Here is a 16134-nt window from a genome sequence, read left to right as displayed (position 1 = left end):
AAGATCACTGCAAGAACCAATGTTAGCAAGCATCATCGTAGTATCTGCAAAGAAATTGGCCACAATTCACGCACTTGCCCCACACATCAAAATGTGCCATTACAAAAATCTATTCTTTCTGAAAACGCAAAAAAAAAACTAAAAATTCTTTAACGCTGTGATTAAGAGGCTTAATAATGCATCCGACTATATCCGACCGGTTTTCGCTGTGATTGGTTGAGGAATCATGAGCACAGCGAACATCACCTATATTTCAACTGTGGTCATGCACTCACCAGCACTTTCGGGCGCGATTGTGCGTCGCAAGAATTCGACGTCACGCAAATCGAATGATACACATCGAGCTCAATTTGGGACAGAAAGCCCCCAAAACAATTTATCGCAGCACCGTCGTCGCCACCGTAGTTGGGTGGACAACGACAGCTTGTCATACAAAAGAGAATCCACGACTTTACTTATCGCAAAAACATCGCCTATTGATCAAAGCAGTGCTCGCAAATTTCAGAAATTAATTAGCTCGCATCATCTGCCTCATCTTTCAAGTGCCGTCATGTACGGAGTCATAAACTCAATCTTAACCATTCCATGCATGTATGGCTATGCTGCTATAATTTTCAGTCATCCAGACTTCGTCAGCTTCATGCCGGCGTTGTCAAAACTCGTCATGTTTTCCAGTGTTGTGCATCAAGTTATGTTTACGCTCTTGAGCTCGCTGCCATTTGCCATCGGACAGGTGCAGGATGCAGGTCTTATTTTTTTAAGTGCCATCGCAACTTCTATTTGCAATTCATTGGGCGAAGAAACTTCATTAAAGGCCAAAGTGACAACTACAGTCGTGTCCATTGGCTTGGCTACGGCGTCACTTGGTGTGGTGCTTGTGCTGCTCGGTAAATTTAAACTGGCAGGTCTGGTTTCGTATCTGCCAATGCCGGTAGTGGGAGGCTACTTAGCATATATCGGCTTGTTCTGTCTATTTGCGGGCTTGTCGCTCTGTACGGGACTCGTGATCAATGATTTTACATCAATGTTGCAAATTTGGGATATGCACTACATCCTTCTTTGCTTTCCAGGAATACTAGGCGGTGTGATTTTGCTACTTGTTTCGCAGCGCTGTGAAAACTCTTTCGCGTTGCCTGCGGCGATTTTACTCATGCCACTACTTTTTTATCTTTTGTTGGTGCTGATTGGCGTCTCGTTTGATGAAGCTCGCGACTTTGGATGGGTGTCGCCGGCCTCTGATCCCGCTGGCCTTACACAAATGTTCGATCTATTTGATTTGTCGCAAATGCATTGGGACCAAATTCCGAAACAGCTAACAACTTGGCTTGGCATGACTTTCGTTGTAGCATTTTCGTCTTGCCTCGACGTAGCAGCTATTGAGATGGATATGGGCAGCCAGCTCGACATTAATCATGAACTTAAATCTGTTGGATGGTCGAATGTCGTTAGCGGCCTCTTTGGAGGGTATACTGGTTCGTATATTTTTTCACAAACTGTCTTCACTTATCGATCCAAAACCAACTCGCGAGTTGTCGGTATGTGCGTCATTATTTCTGAGTTGGCCATTGTGCTCGTGCCATTATCAGTGGTGAGCCTCGTGCCTCGCTTTTTCTTTGCTGCCACTCTCATTTTTATTGCTATCGACCTGATGCTGGAGTGGCTCGTGCACGTGTATCAAAAGATCTTGCCGCGGGAATACGTGGTGTTGTGGCTATCATTCATTGCCATTAATATGGTGTCACTTGAATTGGGAATGGTGCTCGGCATCGGCTTCGCCATTATTAATTTTCTATTGGGCTACGCGCAAGTTCGGGTTGTAAGCCGTCGGTCTCGCTCGTCTGCTGCCGTACGAAAACTTGCAGCTCGCACGTTGGTCGGTCAAAAGCGAGATGCTATTGTTTACTTGGAGCTTTACGGCTATCTCTTTTTTGGCTCATCAGTGCAAATTCTCGAGGACGTACAAAAGTCTGTACTTATTCGAAAATCTTTTAAAATTATGGAAAAAGAGTTTTTCAAGGAATCGGACACAGAGCCGCAGTGTATGGATGACTCAGGTATCCCGCTTACGCCTTTGTCGAAGCGAGACATTCCAGTTGTGTGTTTGGATGGAAGTCCTGCGCCACACTCCAAAGGTTTGCCAACTGAGTACGTTGTAATGGATTTTAAGCGTGTTTCTGGCATGGATGCGACAGCTGCTCGCAGTGCCTTTATGATTTTACAGCAGCATTGCAAGCGACACAAGATTACTGTTATTTTTGCAGACGTGCTTCCAGAAATTCGAATGTTACTTTTAAAAAACGAAATTGCGGACAAAAGAAGTTTTTTTGACAACGCAGAGTCTGCTCTAGAGTTCTGCGAAAACCAATTTTTGCTTCACACAGCTCATGTTCAAAAAATTACGGACCATCACGAATCTATGAGAGTTTTGCTGCATCGTTTCATGGGAGAGCCTGACAATTCATCGCTCTTCCAAGGCATCGACCACTTCTTTCGAAAGTACGAGGTGCCTCAAGGGTATGATTTTTACCGCGTTGCGTCTTACCCGGATCGCTTCTACTTTCTTGCGTGTGGTCGTGTTGCGCTTTTTATCAATAACGACGGAAGTGAAGCGCCCGGAAAGCCCTTGAGTGTGTTGGAAAATGTGATACCTGGTGCTATGTTCGGGGAGGTCGACTTTTTTGGCCGCCAATATCGCCTAATGGCTGCCAAGGCTGTTGAACCTTGCACCGTATTTGAAATGACTCGCAAGACCTATGAATCAATGGAGCAATTTATGCCTGCTCTTTGGAACCGTCTGCGTGACGTCGTCATGCAGTCTATGGCTCTTTCAATTACTAGCGCGACGTTGAATAACGCCAACGGTAGCATTTCAGGAACTGGCTAATTGTTACGTTTCTTTTTAGACGCAAATATTCAAGGTCTTTAAAAATATACAACTAAGCCGATCGGCTCTGGTTTCGAATACAGTAAGCTGGCATTTACAATTAGACTAGCTATCCTCAATATATTATTTGAAAAAGAATCAGCACGTCCTTTAAAACACAGAAGCCTCATTGATTGAATAATCATCTTGCTCCGACGTAAATACGCCGCAATATTTAGGTTTCAAAGATTATTCCGTTTGAAATAGCAGCTCTTGCTATTTTGTGCAATGGCTATTGGAAAGGTCGAGTCGTCATAGCACCCGATTGGCGAATACTTTATATACTGCCCGATGTTGGTGTTAAATGCTTCATCATTATTTTGGAATATGTGAGTCTGAAAGTTAGTTTGCAAGGACTAACTATAATAAGTTTGAGAATGTTTGTGAATATCTGGACGGCTGCTAGTGATGGTGACATAGAAAGCGTCAGGGCCTTTTTGGCTGATGGAGGAGATATTAATGCGAAGGATGAAAATGGATATACACCGCTGTGGGCTATTTGGCGGGCTGTTGGCGAACCTCACTCTATAGCTAATGCGTTTATGCTGACAGGCAGGCGGCAGTGAGCTACAGCCACATGGAGCTGGTAAAATTACTGCTTGCGAATGGCGCAGACGTGAAGCTGGGTGAGTTTACGATACCATTGTTTAAAATGTTTTCGTGCGAGTTTACATTGGTGGTCGCAGGAGACAACGAAATGGATACACCGTTGCATCGAAGCGAGACGGTCGAGTGCGCCACAGTGCTATTAGATCACGGCGCGGACATGAATGCGCGTAACCTTGAAGGCCAAACAGTAAGTCAGTTGTAGAATGGTGCAGGCTTTCATTCTCACGGAAGGATGTGCAGCCGTACGATGTTGCCATTGAGGATGAACATGAAGAGCTTCAGGCGCTGTATAAAAGCTTAGGCGCTGACAGGTCAAATAGGATTCTTAAAAGCGAGAGTGAGATCATGCCTGACGACCCTTATCTAAAGGATGACGTGTTCAAGCTGGATGTTTAATTTGAGCATTAATAATAGTGATGCAAAAGCAAAAAATGCTGAGCAGTGAAGGTATCAAAATTCTTCACCTCATTCGCCTTCATAAATTAGCAAGGCATTTAAAAGTCACCTAGTAGTCGTGTTCACTCAGCAAGCAATGCTCAACATGGCCCGCAGTTTAGCGGGTTCAGGCTCATTATATCATTTAATTATCATCGTGAACACTTACATCATTCGCATTTGTTTGTGAAGTCAATTATGAAATGATTATATTTTTTCCGCTTTTGACTGGTCAGCGGCTTCTGTCCACCCACTTTCATTTTTACAAACATGGCTACATCGACATTTTGTGCCGCCATGCAAGCAGTGTGCACCAGAAGCGCCACATCGTCATGAGACAAACTTGACTCACAAAGGTCCATTTAAGTACTTACGAACTTCAGTCTGTAGCTTGTAAGACCATCAGCAAATGAGCAAGACATCTTAAAACTTTTCAGGATACTGTCGTGGCACCTAACGTTTTGCAAGTCTTCAGCTTTAAGAAGAGGCACTCCAGAAACCTGCTCGTACAGAGCTACGGTCGTCTAAAAAACCTCGTCGAGAGCTTCACAACTTCCGATCAGTTAGTTGAGTGAGCTCGTTGGGAAGACCCCGCCGATCCTTTCCCGATTTAGCTCGCAAGTATTGGTAGAAGGCAAGGACAAGGTCCACATCGCGTGTATCGACAGCGCTTTCAATGCCAGATGCCGAATCATGACTTATGGCCGAGATTGGTGGATTAATTTTTTTTCTTGTCTGAACTGTCTTCATTAGGGCTCTGGTCACACGTGGACTGGTAATTGCCAACAATTTCGTGACTAAGCTTCGAGGATCCAAATGAATTCACGTGACTTTTAATAGTCTCCCTCTTGACGCAATGAAATTGTGTCGTTAGTGTCTACCCTGATAGGTCCGTACGATCACTATCATCCATTCAGTTGACAGAATAAAGATCTCCGAGACACGAACCAATGCTTTCACCATTCACTAAATCCATCGGAGGGCAGTACGCAGCCCACGAAGATTCAAAGGCGTTCGCTGCGGTTGTCACGTATGCATTGATGCTCGTTAAAAAAGTGCCCGAAAACATTAATCCTGACTCGCACGCTTCCATGTAAAACAAAAGCTCCTTATACATTTTCTTTCTGTCCATCATCTGCATCGCTCCCTTCAACCTCGAGGCTGAAAGCGGCGCCATGTTTGGGAAATAGACATTGTTCCGTGGTCCGTGGTCAAAGAACTAATGAAGACTCGATCGTTGCTTTGTGCTGTTAAGGACCTTCTTATTATATGCCCCAGCCCTTTTGCCGGTCAAAACGTTCAAGTAGGTTTCAGGGGTCACTTCAGCCCCGCGTAAATCGATATTGCAGCCCTTGTATAGGTTCACACTCGACAATTCTTCACGGGTAACACTTTGTGGAAAGGATCCAATAGAAAGCTGACCTGGAAACGGGTTCAATTTGTGCCACGCCACGTCATCGTACATCATAAGCACTATCTTCTCGGCTGGAATACCATGGTGCCGTACGACGTGATAGGCATGACAGACGTCTGATTGGTGCCAGTAGTTGCTATCCGCTAGAGCCAGCCACAATTATAGCCCAATGCTTGGCAGTGATGACGGAAATTATCAGTACGACGTGATAGGCATGACAGACGTCTGATAGGTGCCGGTAGTTGCTATATACGCTACAATTATAGCCCAATGCTTGGCAGTGATGACGGAAATTATCAGGAAGGCACTAAGCAGCGCTCCTTAATGACCAGCTCCGAATGACATGCTAGTGATATGTCGACTTTAATCCAAAAAATAGCTTATTTATTTAGCCAAATTAACAGAATATAATCCTTAAGTTTTACGTTTCATTTAAGGTAGAGACCACCTTCGTGATTAAAAGATGTCGGGTCCAGGACTTACGAGGACTTTTTTAACGAAATACTATCTTTGGTCTTGTGCGGAATCGTAAATACTGAGACGCCTAATACGTTCTTAACCTCCCACACGACAGTGATGACGATGTGCACGTATGCGGAAAGGGAGAGAAAAAAGAACTCACGCACGATTAGTTTCTCGTTAATGGTGTCGTAAATGCCTTCCAGCATACAGAAAGCGCAGTGTCCAGCAACATAAAATATCGGCACGAGCGTTTTACGAAACGGGTGATACTCCTCGCCGCACAAGTGAGCTAGCATCAAGTGTAGCTACCGGCAAAGAAAGGAAATCGTTTAGTAAGCATAATTCGTCACTTCAACATAATAATGAAGACAGCAAAAACGAACCACAAGCTTGCTATTTAGCAACCCAAGCATCCATAAGAACATGCGTGGGTGGGTGGAAAAAATGTCAGAGGGCGAATACAAAGCCCAAAGCCCGGCGAGAGTGTTGAGAACGACAAATGGAAGAAGTCTTGTAAAAGCCACAAGAACCGAGTCCTGGTTTAAGCGTACAGCTTGAACAGTATTACTGACACTTTTAGATTGAATAAATAATGGCGTGTAAGCTACACGCAACACAAAAGTATAAACAGTCGTAAACGTACTTAATTAGAAGCGTAACAAAGGCGCCAATAGTCGTGAAAATAACAAAAATGGAATTGTTTTGTACGCCTTCAAGCAAATCTTGGTTCCAAAAGTCGACACCAACCACCGCAGTGAATAATTTCAGCGCAATCCCGAGGAGAATGCCTTCCGTCGGTCCGTTAATTAGCGGAAGCTCTAGTGATCCCGAATAATATCTATATAACAGCCGCACGAGTCAATTCCACACAAAAATTAATGAAGACGACAGTTGCCGTCCACTCACTCTTCCCATGTAGCAAAAATAAAAACAAAATGCCCGCTAAGCACAAAAACCACTGTTTTCCACGTTGTTCCCATCTGCAGGATGCTAACCATTGTCATTGTTCCCACCGATACATTCAATGCGTCACATCCATGATCAAACAGCAGTCCTAGTGGCGAAGATGAATTGGTTCGCCTTGCCTGCTTACCATCTAAATTGTCCAGCGTTTGGTATCCAAAAAGCGTGACTGCTGCGATTACCAATGCCCACCATGGGGCGTAGCCTTCCAGCAGTGGACACAGAATCGCAAAAAGAACGTGCGACGCGGCAACAAGAATGAGTCCGACCAAAGTGATCAGGTTAGGCGCTACCCAGAGCGGCAAAAGCTCGACCAGAAAGTTATTCATAGGAGTGAGAACGTGTTTGTATACAAGCGAGTTATCGGCTCCATGATACTCATACGTGCGCAGATTCTCGGACCCCTCCTGCGAAACGTACTTTCCAAAGTATGTGGACTTGCGATCGCCTGTACTGTGATGACGCACACGCTGTTTTAGCACGTCAACCTGCGAGGTCTCGACAGCCGTATCCAATTTATCTGAAATGGCGGGCATCATTCTATGTGTCGCGTCTAAAACCGTCACGGTTGCACCCTTAAAATGCAAAGTGTCTTTGTATGAAGCGCAGCTGCAAAAAGATCACAGGACGTGAGGGTCGTGCGCGCGCAATGACGATGAGGAATGAACGTCGACCTAGTGATGCCCACGCCATTACAACAATCTGATTGGCCATTTATATTTATGTACGACACGTGATTATGGTGTGGACACCTTGTCCGTATTCGTAAGAAATCTAGAAATGCAGCTCCGGTCTCGAGTCGTGTCCACTCCGCGCCAGGAGAATAAAAAATTTGCTATACGACGGACGGCAACTTTATCTCTAAACAATACAAGATCACATACACTTACTATTGTGGAAGCTCCCAAAACTCGCCATAGCGCCAGCCGACGAGACCACAACCCGTTGCACACAAGGTGCAACGCAGTTGACAGAAAGAAACGCCGATTAGCGCGTGGTGAAGATGATCCAGAAGAAGTCACGAAACGGCGACTGCGATTGCTGCAGTCGGCCATTGGACCTGAAGATTGCGTCGACGAATCCAATTGGATCACGGGTACACTTATCGACTTAGTACTGTGGAAATTCGCCAAGTCGTATGCAGCGGTGTATTTCTTACCGACAGCCTTCTACCACTTGCATCTAGAAATGGCGCAAGAAATCGCGGTGAGGCCTTCTTGGCCACAGAGATCGCGGGGTCTGCGAAGCAAGAGAGATTTTATCGTGAGAGATGTACTGGGACGCGTCGTGGATTATAATAGCAAGAAGCCGGTTGTCTTCGTTGTCAATGTCGACCAAATACACTGGAACTTATTTCGAGTGCAACTCAGCCCCAAACCAAAGCTTCAGCTTTTTGAGCCAATGGGAAAATTAGCTTCAAGATCCGGCATTTCATACCGATCAGTGCCTCGTGCGGTGATCGAGTGGCTCAATGTGTGCTACCCCCAGCACAAATGCTGGCTTCAGCGCACAATGAGCGCCATTGAAAACAAGCAGCAGGTCAGCGGATTTGACTGTGGTGTAGCTTGCCTATTGTACGCGGACAAGTGCGGGCGCGGACAGAGTGGTGAGGAAATAAATGACAGCATCGACCAAAATGCTATTACGTCCTTCCGCAAGCAGCTGCGGCTTCAGTTTGGAAAGCATGGCTTCGGCCAGCGGTAGGTAGCTTGCGCACTGACAATTTAGTGCTCACGAAGTGTCACCTCAAATACCTATAAGAACTTATTTGTCTTTTTAGCTCAATAAAGTGACGAAGGTAAAGAGCAATTGCGTCGTAACATGTCGCACCTTCTGGTGCACCTTTTCAACATACACGCAAACTTTAGTTTCGTGGCTGTTTCACAGCTCGAGCAAGTAGCTTTGCCGCTCGCAGTTCCATATTATTACATAATTCCAAAGTAAAGACTGGTTTATCGTTTCTTTAATTGAGCAGTTCAGAGTAATATTGACGGGGTGCAATTCTTAGTACAGCCGTTGCGAGGCCTGCTATCATTTTGCGACCTGAATCGCCAGATTTTAATTGCCCAACAAAGCCTAATCCTAGGGCGATATTTTCGGCATGGTCTACATCCGAAAGAATCGCTTCGCCACTTCATTTTCACGAGACCACGAAAAGGCGGCTGCACACAGTATTGCTATGAATCTTGAGTATTTTATTTCACCTAGCGAAAGTTCCAACCCCTTCACTATTAGTTCGAATCGCGCTTGAATGGATGAATGGACACTTCGACAAATATGTTTTGACGCGAGCTCATCAAACAAGTTAACGGTGAGTCAAGATGCGAAATACATTAAATACACCAGCTTTAATCTGTTGCTATATATCTGCAGATCTAAGAACATATATATTGATCGCTTCATTCCATCACGACATACGATGAAGCTGGATACTACTTTGGCGACTCACCACGCCATTTAGGCAATCAGGACCGAACCAATAGAGCAAGGAAACCTCAAGACGGCATATCAAATGCAAATCTCGCTGGGAGAGCTTGTGATATGTCAGTCCCCAAGCGACTACCACCTCAAACTTTTGCGCTTGAGAAGGCAATTTAGAACCGTAAAGTCCCGTCTCCTGCTCCTGGACGATCGTCTGGCCATGAGGATACATCGCTTAATACAGCATGCGGAATTTGTGTCCTGTAAGCGTGGCAAGCTTCGTTATACGTGGATATTTCCACACTATTATCTGGTTAAGTGAGTAGCCATGCGTGCTCACAACTTCATTATCATTATTTGACCATACCGGTGTCGACATAGGCAATGCTGTCAGCGAGTGCATGTTGCACAAGCTGACACATCGATTTGCTGTACCACCGCCTGAAGCCACGAGCCCATGCTAGTGGAACACACCGGACTTGCCCATCAATTGATGATTGTTTAGTTTTTGTATTTCTAATAATGAACACCATTTTGGTGCACAGGACAGACCACCTCCCATTATACTTTGGAGGATTTGTCGGCCCCGGGTATCTAACCCGGAACCTCCCGGTCCTAAAGTGAGTGGCGGACCACTACACCACCAGGATCGGTCCATGAGCCATGCTAGTGCGGACCATCCAATAGCTTTCACTGCCGCCAAATGCTCGTTAAAGCGCACAAGCGGCATTGTGGAATCGCTGAAGAGACCGGAGAATATAGACTGTACATTCCAAATGAGCAATTTATTGTCGTTGTCTCCCGAGGAAGTTGCCGACCATCAAATGACCATTTGAGACCGCACACTTCTTGCTTGTGACCAGCCATTTTGTATTGAAATGGCTCCTGAGTCCGCACGTCGCGCATGAGAATGAGACGGTCGCGACTTCTTGATGCTAGTGACTGGTCGTTTCGGCCCAACGCTCCTACGCGAGCTAAATGCCCACTGCAAAATCACTACAAGTAACTTAGTGATGACGACATGAAATTTTTAATTTTCCATACGTCATCGTGCGGATCTTCTTGGCAACTGTAACATCCCAAATTTGCACTTCACCAACATGAGATCAGATTTTAAAAAGACGTTTTAACACTTGCATCTCCAAGATAATCAAAACAAATGTACATTTTCTATTCTGGGGTTCTTGTAGTTTGCTAATTTCGCTTGCCTCGGCCACCACGCCCTCGACCGCTCCGTCCTCGGCCGCCGCGTCCTCGAACATCGCGTCCACGATCATTCCCACGACCTCCTTTTTGAACACGACTAGCCGATTTATAGCGCTTTTCTCCTCCTTCATCGTCGTTTTCATCATCATTCTCATCGCGCGAATACCGTCCTCGCTTGGTGCCTGTGCCGTTTGCCGCAGCTTCTTTCATTTCAATAGTGGCAATACGTTGCGCTTCATTTACACGTTCCGACATAACTAACACCGTCTCCTCTTCGCAAGGGTAAGCGTCGAGCTTTGTTCCCAAGAGGTGCTCAATGCGCTGGTACAGCTCGACATCGTATTGAGTTACAAACGATATCGCGACACCGGCACGACCAGCCCGGGCTGTTCGACCGACACGATGAATATAATCCTTCCCGTGCGTTGGAATGTCGTAATTTATAACCACATCAACGCTAGGGATATCCAGACCACGCGATGCCACATCGGTACACACAATCACATTTCGAGCCTTAGCCTTAAACTTGTTTAATGCCGCAAGACGATTGGGTTGGGGCATTTGGCCGTGTAAACAAATAGCTTGAAAACCCAAATTTTTCAGCATTAGCGTCACTTTCTGCGTTCCATTGCACGTGCTAGCGAAGATCAAAACCGATTGTCCAGCTACTTCGTTTAGCACATAGGCCAGATAGCAGTCTTTGAATTTGGCGGGGATGAACAGATAGTGCTGCCGGAGACTTTCGGGCGTGGCAAATTTGTGGGTGATTTCCACCTTAACGGGTTCTTTCAGCGACGCGCGCTGTAGTTTGCGTACCTTGGACGTCATGGTGGCACTAAAGAGATAGGTATTTCGATCCGTCGGCATAAGTTGCACAATTTGATTAATCTCTTCTTCAAAATCCATACTGAGCATTCTATCGGCCTCATCCAACACGAGGTACTTCATAGTCCGCAAGCTAAAGCCCTTGGTATTCTCCAGATGGTCTACTAAGCGACCAGGCGTGGCGACCACAATATGTGGCTTACGGGCTAGTGCCACCTGCTGCTGCATCATGTCAATGCCGCCTACAACACAGGTGCATTTGAGGCCAATTGACGCGCCGAGGGCTTCAAACTGCTCGCCAATTTGATAAGCTAATTCTCGCGTCGGGGCCAGCACTAGAGCGTACAAGCGCTGCGGACTCTTCAACAAATTTTGAAGAATCGGTATCACAAAAGCACCCGTCTTGCCTGAGCCCGTCTCGGCCAAACCAATGATGTCCTTGCCTGCAAGGCCATGCGGAATAGCCTCCTGCTGGATTTTGCTCGGAGCTGTCCATCCGACGGCCTCTATGGCCTCGCATATTGATGATTCCACACCAAGCTCAGCAAAGGACTTGGAGCCAACAAAGCCGATGGCTGACTCGTTGTTATCGTCAGCGGAAGCCGGAGCTGGATTCGACGAAGGCTCGGCCATCTTTTGAATAGTTTGAGTGGCTAGCATTTCGAACAAAATTTCATCATCTAAATTCATGACCTTTAAAGATAGGTGTGACAATTTAGAAAACTTATGCCCTAGGAAAAGAGTTTTGAATTGGGCACTGGTAGTTGTCAGCAATGAGCTCTGAGATTAATAGCACAGAGCGCAAATACAAGCCAAGCTTGTTAGTCGAAGAGGTCACTCCTGCTGAATACCTTCAAATTAAGTAAAAAGCAAAAGCGAGTAGTACACAGTAGTATGTTCCAAATTGATTTTCAAGTCCAAGCAATCAGCATGGCTTACAGGCTTAAGTACAGTAGAACCCCTCTAAAGTAATACTCTTAGGATCGAAAAGTAATATTACTTTATGCGTTTTATTACTTTAGATGCCAACCTCTTCTCTCCAGAAAATTTTCGTTTAGGAAGCTCGATGTGCAGCTGACGCATTACCTAACCCTAACCCTCGACGTGAAGCTTCAATTTTGACACTTAAACTAAACTAAATTATTTATAAGAAGTACAGAACGGGAACGGCAAATCTAAACGTCTAAGCAAGAACTGCAAACTTAACACAAAAAATGGCGAAAGCACACCTGAAGGTTGCTCATGCTCCTATCACTAATGAAATCCGCATAGCTATCAGTAAAAGGAAGCGTGATACCAGTGGAACACAGAAGGATATTGCACAATGGGTGGTAGAGAAATTTGGCATGACTGTCAGTCAAGCTGCGATTTCCAAGATTCTCAAGCAGCAGGAGCACTGGATCTCCCAAGGTGAAAAAGCTGGTGCAGGAGACGGAGCAAAAATTAGTATGGATGCGAAGCGTCAGAAGACTGTAGAATACCCTCTCATGGAAGAGGCACTTTACAAATTTGTGCGAACTTACGAAGATGTCATGGATCTCTCGGGTGAACTTTATAAAGAAAAGGGGAGGATTTTTTTGGAGAGACTGTACCCCGATCAAGACACAAATACGTTTCAATTCTCCAATGGCTGGTTGAACAGGTTCAAAGCTCGATATGGAATCAAAGAGCGAGTGAGACATGGAGAGAGCGGTTCGGTTAACATGGAGATACTCGAGCAATCCTTACCCGCAATTCGAGAAGTTTTGGATCAGTATGAATGGAAGGATATCTACAATATGGATGAAACGGGTTTGTTTTACCGACTTCAGGTATGTCGGGGCCAGTTGAAATCACTTTGGAAGCAACTTCAAATACTAAAATTTATTGCCTCCTCACTTTAGGCTGATCGTTCACTTGCAACGAAGCAACTGGAGGGCCGCAAGCAGCACAAGGAACGGCTAACTTTTGTTGTTTGTGCCAACGGAGATGGCTCAGATCGTGTCCCACTTTGGGTGATTGGGAAATACTTGAATCCCCGTTGTCTCAAAAATATCAATCGTCAGAACCTTGGCTGCCACTACAGGGCAAACCCGAAGGCTTGGATGAACAGTGTATTGTTTTTGGAATGGCTACAATGGTTTAATCGGAGGATGGGGAGAAGACAGGTGCTGCTGATTATGGACAATTGTCCTGCTCATGTTCCAATTGACAGCTTGCCGGAGCTGGCCAATGTTAAAATCCTTTACCTGCCGCCCAACACAACTTCCCGAATTCAGCCTTGTGATGCAGGCATTATTCGAACTTTGAAGGCCTTTTACAGGAAAATTTTCAATCGCAACTTGCTAAGAGCATTGGAGCTGGATGAAACACTTGACAATGCGGAAGCGCATAAAAAAGTGGATGTTTTGAAGGCGATGGTGTGGGCTGTGGAGGCCTGGATTATGGTGACCAAGGAAACTATTCGTAATTGTTTTAATCACTGCAAAATTCGGACATCAAGCTTGAACATCCAAGTTCCTGCTAGGGCGACCGAACTCCCCGCAAATGTTGCAGATGACCTGATGTTACAGAATGATCAACTGTACCGCAATCCAATGGACATCAACGCCATCCTCAACAACCTCTTGGAGAGAGAGGTCGCCTATAGTCCTGACGTAGAAGACATTGTGGCAGTAACAATGGAAGAACATGGATTGTCTTTGCCTGTAGAAGTGGAAGGAGGGATTCCCGATGCGGATGATAGCGAAGTGCCAGCCCCCGTGAAAGCCAAGGACGTCCTTGATGAAATAAGGTTGTGTAAACTGTACTTCATGCAGAGGGAGTGTGATACTTCCACGACTCACAGGAAACTGAATGAAGTTTTGGACGATTTTGAAAGGATACAGATTACTGGAAAGAAGCAAGTCACTCTCCATCGATTTCTCTCAAAAGCGGCAAAAGAAGTATAGTTATTTGAAAAAAAAAATTTTATAGATACAACTTAATATATTACTTTTGGGGTATGTGTCTACTAATAGTGGGACTTTAAAAAATATTACTTTATTACTTTGGCAAAATATTACTTTAACCTTAAGTCCCAACTCGGGACCACGAAATTTTATTACTTAGGACGTATTATTACTTTAGAGCGTATTACTTTAGAGGGGTTCTACTGTATGTTCCAAATTTGTAACAGGGTGTATCGTTACATAAAATTAACACTTAAAGGTTGTTAATTAATAAATTATCAAAAAGGTAGAGAATATTTGGAGAATGTTACTTTATATAGTAATGTTCAGAAATCTTATCCAGTAATAGATATAGGCCATGATATCTATTTATCCCGCAGACTAAATCAGCTGTAAGCGTAAAGAAAGAGAGAGAGACAGATAAATTTTAAATGCATGTTTAGTACAAGTTCATAATTAAGTTAGCATTAACAGATAGAAAGAAGAGAAACTTAATTACATTAATATAGTTTTCATTTAACCCTCTTAAAGGTAGTTGTCTTAAAGAGAAGTCTTCCTCTGCACGTACTAGTGTACGTGAAGTGGCGTAAGGCACCACTCGCAACTGAAGCAGTGTGAAGTGGACTTGTACTGAAGCAGTACAAGTCGTGGTGCCCCATTACACCTGGTAGCACTTTAAAGTCCGTCCAAGGACCACAGTTCTATCATCTAACATGGACATGTTAGATGATAATGGAAATACGCATCACGTTTCGCGTGAAAGTTCTTCCTTTCTTAGTGACATAGAAAGGAGCGGGGTCGAACGAATGAGTCTGACCGTAGGGAATGATGCCATCTTGGCCATGCTCTCCGGTTTGGACAAAGATGCCCTCCATTCAACCATCACCAAGTTCATACAACAGAAACTTGACGAGGCGAAGGAGAAGGTAGCCTTGCTTAATTAGCAAGGCTCTCAAGTGGCAGAACTATTGAGTTTACAACAGGTACAGACTCCTGTACCTGGGATGACGCACACGCGTCGTCCGGAAATTTTAAAGATTGACATCTCTTAGTATAGGGGAGTCGAAGAAGACTCCCTCTTAAAATGGTTTGTCGAGTTGGACGATACCATAAGGGCTCATCATATCGTCGACGAGAAAATGCAAGTCGAATTTGCTCAGTCAATTTGGCAGGTTGTGCCAAAATTTGGTCTTTGGGTCGCTAGAGGCTTTTAAAGCCCGGCTCAAACAGACGTTTGAACCGCCTAGGGCTGAATTCAGAGCTTGATCAGAGCTTCTGATACTCAAGCAAGGCAAGCGTGATGTTCACGCTTATGCCCAGCACATACGAGTCTTAGCGAGTTGTATCACGAACAACCCATTTCATGAACACACGTTGATTACGGTGTTCACGCAAGGTCTTACGGATGGTCCCGTAAAGACCCACCTGTTCCGCTTGGAACTGGATACGCTTGAAGAAGCAATATCCGTTGCGGAACAGGAGGACTTTAGCTTGAGACAGGCTCAAGCTAGTTCGTCATCGTATCGTCCTCCAAGACGACACGAGGTAGGAGTTCTAGAACCTATGGACCTCTCTTACGTCGAAAGCGAGAGACCTCGTTTTTCGAGCAATAAGCTATTGCAGAAATGCCATCGCCGCTAAAAATTAGGACACTACGCTCATGGGTGAAGTGCCCAATGCCCAGAACCGAAAGATACTGAACGTAATTTTAGACCGAATGCTAAAAAGGGCAACGGTCGCGAGTCCAACAACGTTGGACTCGCAACGATGGCGGACCGCCTTAAAACGGTCGGGGCCAGTAGGGGCGCAACGCCCCACTGATCCAGCAACCTCAAGAGAATTTGCAAATCTCTTGACTAAAGTTGCTCCGGACACACAATCATTATATGTCTCTGCACCTGGTGATGAGGTATCCCTCATCACCTTGAAATTGTAATGGACAAACG

At 45.1% G+C, this 16134-nt stretch overlaps 6 protein-coding genes across 6 annotated transcripts; 3 read left to right on the top strand and 3 right to left on the bottom strand.

Annotated features, from left to right (window-relative positions):
* Positions 1-265: 265 nt before the first annotated feature.
* Positions 266-2884, top strand: CCR75_001425 (uncharacterized protein; the record flags this gene model as incomplete). The annotated part of the gene is made up of 1 exon (XM_067959528.1): positions 266-2884. The coding sequence occupies one exon, from the start codon at positions 266-268 to the stop codon at positions 2882-2884; it is 2619 nt and encodes an 872-aa protein (XP_067817887.1).
* Positions 2885-3233: 349 nt separating this feature from the next.
* Positions 3234-4311, top strand: CCR75_001426 (uncharacterized protein). Its single transcript, XM_067959529.1, has 3 exons — positions 3234-3413; positions 3476-3719; positions 3773-4311. The coding sequence occupies exons 1-3, from the start codon at positions 3301-3303 to the stop codon at positions 3926-3928; spliced, it is 513 nt and encodes a 170-aa protein (XP_067817971.1). The 5' UTR covers positions 3234-3300; the 3' UTR covers positions 3929-4311.
* Positions 4289-7448, bottom strand: CCR75_001427 (uncharacterized protein). Its single transcript, XM_067959530.1, has 4 exons — positions 6750-7448; positions 6487-6681; positions 6227-6410; positions 4289-6148 (listed from the first exon to the last, which is right to left on the bottom strand). Exons 1-4 carry the CDS (start codon positions 7343-7345, stop codon positions 5861-5863), a joined length of 1263 nt encoding a protein of 420 aa, XP_067817972.1. The 5' UTR covers positions 7346-7448; the 3' UTR covers positions 4289-5860.
* A 138-nt stretch (positions 7449-7586) lies between these two features.
* Positions 7587-8510, top strand: CCR75_001428 (uncharacterized protein; the record flags this gene model as incomplete). Its single annotated transcript, XM_067959531.1, has 1 exon — positions 7587-8510. The coding sequence occupies one exon, from the start codon at positions 7587-7589 to the stop codon at positions 8508-8510; it is 924 nt and encodes a 307-aa protein (XP_067817969.1).
* A 703-nt stretch (positions 8511-9213) lies between these two features.
* Positions 9214-9459, bottom strand: CCR75_001429 (uncharacterized protein; the record flags this gene model as incomplete). Its single annotated transcript, XM_067959532.1, has 1 exon — positions 9214-9459. One exon carries the CDS (start codon positions 9457-9459, stop codon positions 9214-9216), a length of 246 nt encoding a protein of 81 aa, XP_067817970.1.
* Positions 9460-10421: 962 nt separating this feature from the next.
* CCR75_001430 (uncharacterized protein) lies at positions 10422-11948 on the bottom strand (the record flags this gene model as incomplete). Its single annotated transcript, XM_067959533.1, has 1 exon — positions 10422-11948. One exon carries the CDS (start codon positions 11946-11948, stop codon positions 10422-10424), a length of 1527 nt encoding a protein of 508 aa, XP_067818028.1.
* Positions 11949-16134: the final 4186 nt, after the last annotated feature.

This window comes from Bremia lactucae, linkage group LG6, assembly GCF_004359215.1.
Source record: "Bremia lactucae strain SF5 linkage group LG6, whole genome shotgun sequence".
Classification (NCBI taxonomy): domain Eukaryota; phylum Oomycota; class Peronosporomycetes; order Peronosporales; family Peronosporaceae; genus Bremia; species Bremia lactucae.
Note: the sequence above shows the minus strand (reverse complement) of the source record. Positions and strands in the feature narration are given on the sequence as shown.

Bases quoted from the DNA above. Each gene is read 5' to 3' on its own strand.
- CCR75_001426 (XM_067959529.1), top strand. From the start codon at position 3,301: ATGTTTGTGAATATCTGGACGGCTGCTAGTGATGGTGACATAGAAAGC. The intron at 3,414-3,475 runs GTGGGCTATTTG...TTATGCTGACAG, and splicing joins GAAAATGGATATACACCGCT to GCAGGCGGCAGTGAGCTACA. The intron at 3,720-3,772 runs GTAAGTCAGTTG...AAGGATGTGCAG, and splicing joins GTAACCTTGAAGGCCAAACA to CCGTACGATGTTGCCATTGA.
- CCR75_001427 (XM_067959530.1), bottom strand. From the start codon at position 7,345: ATGATGCCCGCCATTTCAGATAAATTGGATACGGCTGTCGAGACCTCG. The intron at 6,682-6,749 runs GTGAGTGGACGG...GCTGTTATATAG, and splicing joins ATTTTTGCTACATGGGAAGA to ATATTATTCGGGATCACTAG. The intron at 6,149-6,226 runs GTTCGTTTTTGC...CTTTGCCGGTAG, and splicing joins TGCTAAATAGCAAGCTTGTG to CTACACTTGATGCTAGCTCA.